Below are 12,250 nucleotides of genomic sequence, written 5' to 3'. Positions count from 1 at the left end.
CACCAGCCTCCCCTGAAACACACACAGCGGCTAGCAGAGAGAGAGCTACAGGACTATTGGCTACCTAGCAACAACACTTTGATTGGCTACAAAATGAAGCATTATGAATGATGAATTTGGGGTGAATTAAGTCCCCCATGGCACTCTAGAATATCGAACATTTGGGTGAATTATTATTTATCACCCTCAGTACTGAATGACTTAAACACCTTCCACCTCCCATACTCAGCGGTTCACCTCATGTTTACATTCTGTTTATGACATCACTGCTGCCCTTCCCTTCCCTAACTGCGTTAGTGTGATGGAGGTGAATGGTTAACCGCTCTGGTCACCTGATAAGTGGTCCAAGCTGTTGTGGTCCAATTAGCTGTCCCTGCTTTCAAGAGGTATGTGACTCCCTCTGTGCCCAGCCCAGAGGACTGGGTGTCTGTGAGGTGTACTGTAACGTAGACCAGAGGGTGGTGGAGGCAGAAATCAGAGGAGGGGGTCATTGTAGTGTATTTTAACACGTGTTAGGGTTCCATGCATTCCAGTGATCCTGTCCTCTGATTCCTACCTCCTCCAGCCTCCCATGAGGTAGATTCTCTTGGGGGACAAATGGAGTTGGTGTTGTTGTCTCACGTGTCACTGAGCAGCGCCCCCAGGAGGTCAGGGGTCATGTCTGAGTACCAGGAGGTCAGAGGTCATGACTGAGTACCAGGAGGTCAGAGGTCTGACTAAGTACCAGGAGGTCAGGGGTCATGACTGAGTATCAGGAGGTCAGAGGTCGTGTCTGAGTTTGGTTCAGAACCGTTAGGGTTAGGAGGAGGCGGAGTCTTAGGGTTATTAGGGTTATCAGGGTTAGAGTTAGCATTACTGCAAAATAGCATTGCTGTTTTACTACCTGTCCCCAGAAGCATATCTGCTGAATCCTGGGCCCGGCCTACAAGAAGCCTGGGCCTGGCCTACAACCTCACCCCCAGTAACAGTCTCTCATCCCAGGCAGCCCAGCACCATGGAGCCCCCTGGAGGAGGCAGAGTCCCAAGCCACGTCCTGGGAGAGAATGAAGCGCTGCAGCAGTTCTTTGACGGTAGGATGTGTGTGTGTGTGTGTGTGTGTGTGTGTGTGTGTGTGTGTGTCTGTCTGTAGCAGTTCTTTGATGATAAGAAGTTGACAACATGATGATCTCTGTCCACTTTGGCACAGTGCCACCACACACACACACACACACACACACACACACACACACACACACACACACACACACACACACACACAACACACACACACACACACACACACACACACACACACACACACACACACACATTGCTGATCTCAGAGCTGTGACTGTACTGGTCACTCATCAGGATGAAAGTGAAAGTTTATTAAACTGTCATTCGTTGTCTAAAGTTAATACATTATTGGAAGAGTTATTGATTAATGTTAATGTTGGCTAAAGTTAATATTGGCTAAGGTTAATGTTGGCTAATGTTAATGTTGGCTAATGTTAATGTTAGCTAAAGTTAATGTTGGCTAAAGTTACCGTTTGCTAATGTTAATGTTGGCTAAAGTTAATGCTAGCTAATGTTAACGTTAAGGGGCTAAGGAGCTATCCTAGCTAATCTATCCTGGCTAATCCTGTGCGGTTGGATGAATCAATTACAAGTCCATGGACTTTGCTTACACAGCCAGGAAGCTAGAAACAGGGTTGCTCTGTTTCGCTGATATTGAGATGCGTGAATCAAGGTCAGGATTAGAAAAACAATAGGCTACATCTGGGGCGGGTTTCACAGACAGGGCTTAAGCGTAGTCCTGGACTAAACACTTTTAATATAAAATCTCCATTGAAGATGTTTTTTTGTCTAGGATTAGGCCCAGGCCTTGTCTGTGAAACCGGCCCCTGATCTTCTGTTTATTGTTCGAGGAAAGTCTGACATTATTGTACAAACAGTAGGTGAGGGTTAGGCTTAGTACATACCACTCTTACATCATCTCAAGGCCACAGATTACATTCCAGATAGATTCAGCTTTATTGTCATTGACAGAGTTCAAGTACTGAGACAACAACATAGTTGGGCAAATAACCCGGTGTGGAAATAGTGGCATAGTGCAAACTATATGATATGTAGACAGTGTATAGTATTACAGTATAAGTATTACAGTGAGTATAAATAAATGTATATAATAAGTGCTTATACATGATACATATGATACATATTCATGAGATGAATATCAACACGGTGTGTACAGTTAAACAAGGGCAATAGGTCTTATGCAATAGGTCTTAAGGTATGTAACCTATTATGTAAGATGTATAATTAGAGACCAATATAAATAAATATGTAAGCAAGCAGTAATGCAATGGCTAAAGTGAAGTCCTGAATGACAGCCAGTAGAGGTATGGAGGGGGGGGGGGGGGGGGTACACTGATACTGGAAGTCAATGTTCATCCTTTTCAGAGGTGGAGGGAGGCTGGGGGGGGGCGGGGTCTGGGCTACCGCCGGGATTCTGAGTTCAGCAGAGTAACAGCTGCAGGGATAAAGCAGTTCCTGAGCCTGCTGGTGTGGGAACGGAGACTCCTGTACTGCCTCCCGGGTGGGAGGAGGGCAAACAGTCCGTGAATGGGGTGAGAGGGTGTCCCTACTGATGCCTCGCGCCCTCCGCAGACACTGCCTGTGCTGGAGGACCTTGATGGAAGGGAGTTAGGCACTGGTGATATACTGGGCTGTTTCCATCACCCGTTACAGGGCCTTCCGGTTGGAGGCAGAGCAGCTGCCATACCACACTGTGATGCAGTTTGTCAGAATGCTCTTGATGGTGCACCGATAGAAGTTGACCAGGATGGACTTTCTTCGGTCTCCTCAGGAAGTATATACACTGCTGAGTCTTTTTGACCACAGTGGAGAAATTGAGGGTCCAAGAGACGTCCTTGGAGATTTAGACACTTAGGAACCTGAAGCTGGAGACACACTCCACCTCCATACCATTGATGTAGATGGGGCTGTTTCTGCAGCCTCCAGCTTTCCTGTAGTCCATAATGAGATCCTTGGTCTTATTGTTGTTGAGGGCCAGGTTGTTGTTAGCACACCACACCGCCAGGTGCTGGACTTCCTCCCTATAGGCTGACTCGTCGTTGTTACTTATCAGGCCTACCACCGTTGATGATGGAGTTAGAGCCTTGCACAGACCCGCAGTTGTGGGTGAAGAGGGAGTAGAGGAGAGGGCTCAGTACACAGCCCTGTGGGACACCAGTGTTCATGGTCAGAGTAGAGGAGGAGGTGTGTCTAACCTGACAAACTGGGGTCTGTTAGTCAGGAAGTCTAGGGTCCAGTTGCAGAGGGAGGTGGTGATGCCAAGGTCACTGAGTTTGGTGAACAGCCTGGAGGGGATGAATGCAGAGCTGAAGTCGATGAAGAGCTTGTTGGAGATAATTAAAGATCTTAGTGGAGACATGTGTGAATAACTAAGTGTGCAATTGTGTTCATCTAAAGTCCTCTACTTTCAATCATATTGCGGTGCACATCTGCACCCCTGCCGGTGACAGTTGCCAATAACTCTCTGTGTCGCACTTAGTGGAGAGCGCTACAGAGGGTGGTGCGGACAGCCGAGCGCATCAGTGGATGTGAGCTTCCCTCCATCCAGGATATATACAACAAAAAGTGTCAGCAAAGCCCGGAGGATCATCAAAGATCCCAACCACAGTCTGTTTGAACCAATGCCGTCCAAAAGGCCTTCGCCTCTCTTCCCTCTTCCGGAGACTCAGGGCCAAAACTCAGAGGCTAACCAACAGCTACATCCCCCAGGCGATCAGGCTCATGAACAAGCCCACTGTTAACCTCATCCCGAAGCACACCCCATGCATATGGGCTACCTTAACCTTAAGCTCACAGCCACTTTACTACTTGAACTATCTATTTTATTACTAGTTGTACTGCTAATTGTATCCTGTCTTATTTGTCACTCATGTGCTATACTATTGTCACTTTTTTATCTTGAATTATGCCTATTGCCTTATTGTCTTGTGCTGCAATGTCAGAAACCGAAGCCTAAGAATTTTACTCTCTTACACTTGTGTAATGTGACTTAACAATAAACTTGAAACTTGAAGCCGATAAACAGCTCTTAAACGACTCCCTGAGCACATACCATAAGAGAGGGTCAAGGTTACTGGATCAAGGCCAACCTCACCCTCACACACCTGCTGGTTGGAGAGAGAGCACGAAAGAGACAGAGGGAGAGAGAGAGATCAAGAGAGTAGAGTGAGAGTCGAGAGAGAGAGAGAGAGAGAGAGAGAGAGAGAGGGAGAGAGAGAGGGAGAGAGAGAGAGAGAGATCAAGAGAGTAGAGTGAGAGTCGAGAGAGAGAGAGAGAGAGAGAGAGAGAGAGAGAGAGAGAGAGAGAGAGAGAGAGAGAGAGAGAGAGAGAGAGAGGAAGAGTGAGAGAGAGAGATGTGTTGATGAAGTGTTGTGTTTTTGTGGATTTGTGTGATTGATACTGACTGGAATAACATTGATATGGATTTAATCAAGAAAGTTATTAAAGCAATTGTAAATCCATTAGTTCATATTTGTAATTTGTCTTTTAAAACAGTCGTATTTCCATGTCAAATGAAAACTGCTAAAGTCATACCACTGCATAAAGACGGAGACAGAAAACAATTTACCAATTACAGACCAGTGTCTCTCCTCTCTCCCTCTCTCCACAGTTCTCCAAAATATTAGAAAAGCTCTTTGCCAGTAGATTGGATAACTTCATAGACAAGTATGATCTAATAGCTAACTGTCAGTATGGTTTTAGATCTAACAGAACAACATCTATGGCGCTAATGGAACTAATTGAAGAAATCACCAGCGCTATTGACCAGAAGAAGTATGTTGTAGGGGTATTTATAGATTTTTAAAAAGCATTTGACACCATAGATCACAATTTATATATAGACAAATTGGAAAGGTATGGCATCAGAGGAGGTGTGCTTAAATGGATGAAAAGCTACATAAGTAATAGACATCAGTATGTGCAGATAGGTGATAACAAATCAGCATGCCTAGAAATAACATGTGGAGTGCCACAGGGGTCAGTATTGGGTCCAAAGTGATTTAATCTGTATATCAATGATATCTGTCAAAAATTATGAAATGTATTTTATTTGCGGACGACACTAATATTTTTTGTTCTGGTGGAGATCTTCAGCAGCTCTTGGAGGTAATCACAGTAGAAATGAATAAACTAAAAATATGGTTTGATCTGAATAAACTATCATTGAATGTAAAAAAAAAACGTAAAATAGATTCTGATGTGAGAGTAACAATAAATAACATTATTATAGAAAGCAAATTTCTAGGTGTGATTCTAGACCACAGGATCTGCTGGAAACCTCACATAAGCTATGTGAAATCAAAGGTAGCAAGGAGTATTGGAGTATTGGGGAAAATAAGACACCTGTTAAACAAAAAAGCATTGTATACCTTATATTATTCATTTGTTCTGCCATATCTGAATTACTGTCCTGAAGTATGGGGAAATACATATAAAACCACTTTACAACCATTATGTATATTACAAAAAAGAGCTGTAAGAATAGTTGATCATGCTGGATATCTTGATCATACCAATGTTCTCTTTGTGAAGATGCATACCCTGAAACTGATGGATATAGTAGATTTCAAGACAGCACTGATTATGTATAAAGCCAACAATGAACTGTTGCCGGGAAATTTGCAAAGACTATTCACTGAGAGAGGGGGGAACTATACATTTAGAAGAGAACTTAACATGAGACAGCATTACGCACAAACTAACGTTAAAATATTTTGTATATCAATCTGCGGAGTTGTGTTGTGGAATGGCCTTGAGGAAAAGCTCCAAAGGTGTACTAATGAACTGCAATTTAAAAGAATGTATAAGAATGATATCCTTTCTAGATACAACATGGAAGAGACAGGACATGCCATTTGCTAAAATTAGTGTATGATAGTTTGTATTCTGTATTGTGTGTATTTGAATTTGAATGACAAAATTGAGCTTGATTGTTTTCTGTTTGTTGTTTGTTTCTGTTGTAAACCTACACTACGGTAATTGTAGTGTGTGAATGGGGATAGGACAAATAAGCCTTGCTTCCTCCTATTCCCTTTCGGACAGCTTAACCATGTGGATTATTATTATATATATATTTTTATATGTATCCCAATGTACCTGGTCTGCTGTTCGAAATAAACTTGAACTAAACTTGAACTAACTTGTGTGTATGTGTGTTTGCAGGTCAGGATGTGAGTCAAGTTCTGGAGAGCCCGGTGGTCGACACCAGCCTACTGGAGCAGTACCTGAGTGCTGACATGGCAGACCCCAACACACACCTGTACCTCAGTACCCACCTGGTGGACCCCAACACACACCTGTACGACAGCAACCCCATTGTCCCCCACAACAACTCCATGGACCCCCACAACACCTCCATGGACCCCCACAACACCTCCATGGACCCCCACAACACCTCCATGGACCCCCACAACTTGTGAGCCTCCATCTTAGACAAGCAGAACTGACACCTGTGAAAGGTCCCTGTGGAGTCCCTGGGTGTTAGGGCTAGAATCTCTTTCTTTGCTGGGTTCCACACACACACACACACACACACACACACACACACACACACACACACACACGTGCACGCACGCACACACACACCTGGGGTCTCTACAGCTAAACAGGTTCCTAACCCAGCAGAGTGTGTGTCTGTGTGTCTGTCTGTCTGTGTGTCTGTGTGTGTCTGTATGTATGTGTGAGTGTGTGTATGTGTACAGTAGTGTCATCTCTGTCATATCTCATCTCTGTTTTCCCAGCATGCTCCCTGAATCTCCGCCAGACTCCGGGTCAGAACCCTGCTCCCCTCCACAACCACCAGGTGACACACACTCACACACACACACGCACGCACGCACGCACGCACGCACACACACACACACACACACACACTGCTCTTTTCTACCTCCACCAGCCTCCCCTGAACAAAATAGAATACAAATAGAATATACTCGAATATTGTATTTCCATCCTCCCTCCTAACCACTCAGTCCTCCCCTAGATGTGCACTACAGCTCCCATTGGTCCAATGAGCAGGTGAACCAGGAAGTGTTCCAGCCAATGACACGTCCTCCAGCCTCATCCTGTCGTTTTAAAGAACGGGGGGCCGCCCCTCACCCAGGACCACACCCACACGCAGGGCCACACCCACTCCCAAGGCCACACCCACACGCAGGGCCACACCCACTCCCAGGGCCACACCCACATGCAGGGCCACACCCACACCTGTCTCAGCACCTGGGCCTGACTCAATCCTACAACAAAGCAGACTCTCCCCCCGCCTCCCAACCCCCAGCACCCCCCACCCTGCACCTCCCCCCCCAGCACCATCTCCAGGCTAGCTCCCCACCCAACCCGCTCCACCCCCCCACCCCGCCCTCCCCGGACTGTAAGAAGAGGAGGAGGTCTGAGTCTTTCGAGGGCAGAGCCAAGGGGCCGTACGGTGAGTACATAGTCATATCTGTCTACACACACACACGCACGCACGCACGCACACACACATATACACACATACACACACATACACACACACACACACACACACACACACACATACACACACAAACGCACAGTGGTGTGTGCCTGTCCCTCCAGGGGTGTCAGAGAGTGTGGCGGGCGACGCCCCCTCCTATGACAGTGACGGCGTGGGCGTGGCCTACCAGTTGATCTCCTGGGACCGCTACCAACAGAGCCAGTGGACCCCCCTGTATGACAGCAGCTACCACACACTGTGAGTGGCCGACCTAACCCTGACCCTAACCTGACTCTAACCCTGACCCTGTACGACAGCAGCTACCACACACTGTGAGTGGTCAAAATCTCTCCAGAAATGAAAAATAATCTCAATCAAATGACCAGATTAGATCAGCCTGTCTGTCTGACTGTCTCTTCCTGACTGCCTCTCTGTCTGTCTGTCTGTCTGTCTGTCTGTCTGACTGCCTGTCTGTTTCTCTCTGACTACCTGTCTGAATGTCTGTTCCTGTCTGACTGCCTGTCTGTTTCTCTCTGACTACCTGTCTGAATGTCTGTTCCTGTCTGACTGCCTGTCTGTTTCTCTGACTGCCTGTCTGTTTCTCTGACTGTCTGTCTGCCTGTCTGTCTGTCTGTCTGTCTGTGTGTCTGTCTGACTGCCTGTCTGCCTGTGTCTGTCTGAATGTGTGTTCCTGTCTGCCTGACTGTCTGTCTGTCTGCCTGTCTGTGTGTCTGTCTGTCTGTGTGTCTGTCTGACTGCCTGTCTGCCTGTGTCTGTCTGAATGTCTGTTCCTGTCTGCCTGACTGTCTGTCTGCCTGTCTGTCTGTCTGTCTGTCTGTCTGTCTGCCTGTCTGTCCCTTTCTGACTGCCTGTCTGTCTGTCTGTCTGTCTGACTGGCTGTCTGTCTGACTGCCTGTCTGTCTGAATGTCTATTCCTGTCTGACTGCCTGTCAGTCTGTCTGTCTGACTGCCTGTCTGTCTGTCTGAATGTCTATTCCTGTCTGACTGTCTGTCTGTCTGGCTGTCTGTCCCTTTCTGACTGCCTGTCTGTCTGTCTGACTGGCTGTCTGTCTGACTGCCTGTCTGTCTGAATGTCTATTCCTGTCTGACTGCCTGTCAGTCTGTCTGTCTGACTGCCTGTCAGTCTGTCTGTCTGTCTGACTGACTGCCTGTCTGTCTGAATGTCTATTCCTGTCTGACTGCCTGTCAGTCTGTCTGTCTGACTGCCTGTCTGTCTGTCTGAATGTCTATTCCTGTCTGACTGTCTGACTGTCTGTCTGTCTGTCTGACTGTCTTTCCCTCTCTGACTGCCTGTCTGTCTGACTGCCTGTCTGTGTCATACAATCAACAACAGTATTGCTATTCTCCCCTGTGCCCCCCAGCCCCTCCCCTGGTTACCATGTCGACACTGATAAGGGTTTTAACTACTCGGCGGCTGACGAGGCCTTTGTCTGTCAGAAGAAGAATCACTTCCAGGTCACAGTTCACGTGGGCGTGTCAGGTGACCCCAGGTACGTGGCCACGCCCTCCGGCCCCGCCCCCATAGAGAGCTTCCAGGTCAAGGTGTTCGGGGTCAAGGTGAGTCCAGACACCAAAGGGCTGTCCTATTCATAATAACAATAATAATATAACCAGTTATACACTGTGTGCACAATTATTAGGCAAGTATTGTGACCTTATCGTTATTTCTATGCACATTTTCCAACTCCAAACCATCAGGGTTAGGGTTAGGGTGGGTGAAGAGGGTTAGGGAGGGTGTGGCTAAAGTGATTACTGTGAGTCCAGCGCCAGCAAGGTGGAGGAGGGGTACTGGTATGAGCTGCTATCATTAAGGATAGCTAGTTGGACCTTTTCGGGTTGAAGATAGACTGAAAATTAACTTCCAAACCTACTGTCAGTTTCTGGAAGAAACGTTCATCAAACAGTGGTACAGGAAGAAGTCTGCAGCATTCAAGAAGGCCATGATCTTTATGCAGGACAATGCTCCATCACATGCATCCAAGTACTCCACTGCTTGGCTAGCCAGCAAAGGCCTCAAAGATGACTGAATAATGACCTGGCCCCCTTCCTCACCTGACTATCCTATTGAGTACTTGTGTGGTCCCTTCTCAAATGTCAGATTTACAGTGAGGAAGACAACACACCTCTTTGAAGAGCATTTGGGAGGCTGTGGTTGCTGCTTCAGCCAAAGTTGATCAAACAGATCAAAAACTGACAGACTCCATGGATGGAAGGCTCATGGCAGTTATTGAAAATAATGGTGGCTATATTGGTCACTGAATATTTCCAGGCCACATTTTTTATTTAATTATCATTTTGTGTTAGTTATTTGTTACCCCAACTCTAAAAATGTTTAATAAATAAGTGAGTTGGAAAAAAATGTGTTGTAATTTAGTTTAGTAGTAGTAGCCTAATAATTCTGCACACTCATAGTTGCCTAATAATTCTGCACAGTTATTTATTCCCCTGAGAAAGACAAAACACGTTTTTCTTTTGATAAACATTCAGGTTTGAGGTTCAATAACATTTAGGATTGACTGATAGCATTGTATTTGTTCAACAATAAAATTAATACTGAGGAATATAATTTGCCTAATAATTGTGCACGCAGTGTAGTACCAGTACCAGTTATAGTACCAGTACCAGTTATAGTACCAGACTCTCTGTCCCCAGCTGGAGGCGCAGTCTCACCGGGTCACCATAGAACAGTCCCAGTCGGACCGCAGCAAGAAGCCCTTCCTGCCTGTCACGTTAGTCTCCGCCCCCTCCTCATGATGTCATCACCGAAGCACCACACAAACACAAAAGTGTCTCATGTCTCAGCAGATAATTCAGTGTCTTTACTGTAGAGGTCCTGACTGCATGTTTGATTGAACGATGATGATGTCACCCCCTCAGGGTGAGTCTGCCTGGCGACAAGATCACCAAGGTAACACTGGGGAGGCTGCACTTCAGCGAGACGACAGCCAATAACATGAGGAAGAAGGGCAAGCCCAACCCCGACCAGAGGTCAGCACCCTAACCCAACCCTAACCTAACCCTAACGCAACCCTAACGCAACCCTAACCTAACCCTAACCCTAACCCAACCCTAACCTAACCCTAACCCTAACCCTAACCTTAACCCTAACCCTAACCCTAACCCTAACCTAACCCTAACCCTAACCCAACCCTAACCTAACCCTAACCCTAACCCAACCCTAACCCAACCCTAACGCAACCCTAACCTAATGTGTGTGTGTGATTGACAGGTACTTTGTGATGGTGGTGGGTCTCTATGCGATGGTGCGGGAGGAGAGTTACCTGCTGGTGGCCTACGTGTCTGAGAAGATCATAGTCAGAGTGAGTAGAGGAGGAGCAGGGAGGGGGGAGGGGGAGGGGGAGGAGGGGGGAGTGTGGATGGGGAGGAGACTTACCTGCTGGTGGCCTACGTGTCTGAGAAGATCATAGTCAGAGTGAGTAGTGGAGAGGCAGGGAGGGGTAAGGGGGGAGGGGGGAGTGTGGATGGGGAGGAGAGTTACCTGCTGGTGGCCTACGTGTCTGAGAAGATCATAGTCAGAGTGAGTAGAAGAGGAAGGGGGGAGCGTGGAGGGGGGAGGGGGAGGAGGGTGGAGGATGGAGGGGGTCTCTTTGAGCTTCTTCATTCTGAAAATGACAGTATTCTGAGAGTTGAATCTCCTTCTCTCTCCCCCCCCCCCTCCCAGGCATCTAACCCGGGCCAGTTTGAGACGGACAGCGAGGTCCTGTGGCAGCGGGGGGCAGGGCCTGATACCGTGGTGTATCATGGGAAGGTGGGCGTGAACACGGACACGCCTGACGAGGCGCTGGTTGTCTGCGGCAATGTCAAGGTCATGGGGTCGGTCATGCACCCGTCTGACAGGCGAGCGAAACACAACATCCACGAGGTCAGACTCCTCCCCTCCTCTCTTCTCCTCTCCTCTCCTCTCCTCTCCTCTACTCTCCTCTCCTCCTCTCCTCCTCTCCTTCTCTCCTCTCCTCTCCTCCCCTCTTCTCCTCTCCTCTCCTCTCCTCCTCTCCTTCTCTCCTCTCCTCTCCTCTCCTCTCCTCCCCTCCTTTCCTTCTCTCCTCTCCTTCTCTCCTCTCCTTCCCTCCTCTCCTCACCTCCTCTCCTCCTCTCCTCCCCTCCTCTCCTCCTCTCCTCTCCTCTCCTCTCCTCAAGGATGATGATGATGATGATGATAATGATAAGGGTGATGGTAATGATGATGATGATGATGATGATGATAATAATGGTGATGGTAATGAGGATGATGATGATGATGATAATGGTGATGGTAATGAGGATGATGATGATGATGATAATGGTGATAGTGATGATGATGATGGTAATGATGATGATGATGGTAATGATGATGATGATGGTGATGAAGATGATGATGATGATGATAATGGTGATGGTAATGATGATTATGATGATGATGATGATGAAAATGGTGATGGTAATGCTGATGATGATGATGGTAATGATGATGATGATGATGATGATGATCATGGTAATGATGATGATGATGATGGTGATGAAGATGATCCACCTCCCTCTCAGGTGGATAGTACGGAGCAGCTGAAGCGGATCTCTCAGATGAGGATCGTGGAGTATGACTACAGACCAGAGTTTGCTGCCAAGATGGGCATCAACCATGTCCACGAGACAGGTACCACTGAGAGAGAGAGACAGGTACCACTGAGAGAGAGAGAGAGA

General features: G+C 47.2%; 1 protein-coding gene across 1 annotated transcript in view; it reads left to right on the top strand.

Annotated features, from left to right (window-relative positions):
* Positions 1 to 994: 994 nt before the first annotated feature.
* myrfl (myelin regulatory factor like) overlaps positions 995 to 12,250 on the top strand; it is a gene marked incomplete at both ends in the record, with an annotated part of 16,471 nt that continues 5,215 nt past the window's right edge. The window contains 11 exons of the mRNA XM_080538297.1: positions 995 to 1,070; positions 6,241 to 6,337; positions 6,819 to 6,880; positions 7,271 to 7,501; positions 7,654 to 7,789; positions 8,914 to 9,109; positions 10,205 to 10,281; positions 10,430 to 10,540; positions 10,782 to 10,872; positions 11,235 to 11,435; positions 12,095 to 12,203. Of these exons, the coding sequence (XP_080394423.1) occupies positions 995 to 1,070; positions 6,241 to 6,337; positions 6,819 to 6,880; positions 7,271 to 7,501; positions 7,654 to 7,789; positions 8,914 to 9,109; positions 10,205 to 10,281; positions 10,430 to 10,540; positions 10,782 to 10,872; positions 11,235 to 11,435; positions 12,095 to 12,203 (1,387 nt within the window). The remainder of the gene's footprint in view (positions 1,071 to 6,240; positions 6,338 to 6,818; positions 6,881 to 7,270; positions 7,502 to 7,653; positions 7,790 to 8,913; positions 9,110 to 10,204; positions 10,282 to 10,429; positions 10,541 to 10,781; positions 10,873 to 11,234; positions 11,436 to 12,094; positions 12,204 to 12,250) is intronic.

The sequence above is a fragment of the Nansenia antarctica genome, assembly GCF_963989245.1.
Source record: "Nansenia antarctica genome assembly, chromosome: 8".
Taxonomy (NCBI): domain Eukaryota; kingdom Metazoa; phylum Chordata; class Actinopteri; order Argentiniformes; family Microstomatidae; genus Nansenia; species Nansenia antarctica.
This window is presented reverse-complemented; position numbering and strand designations above follow the sequence as displayed.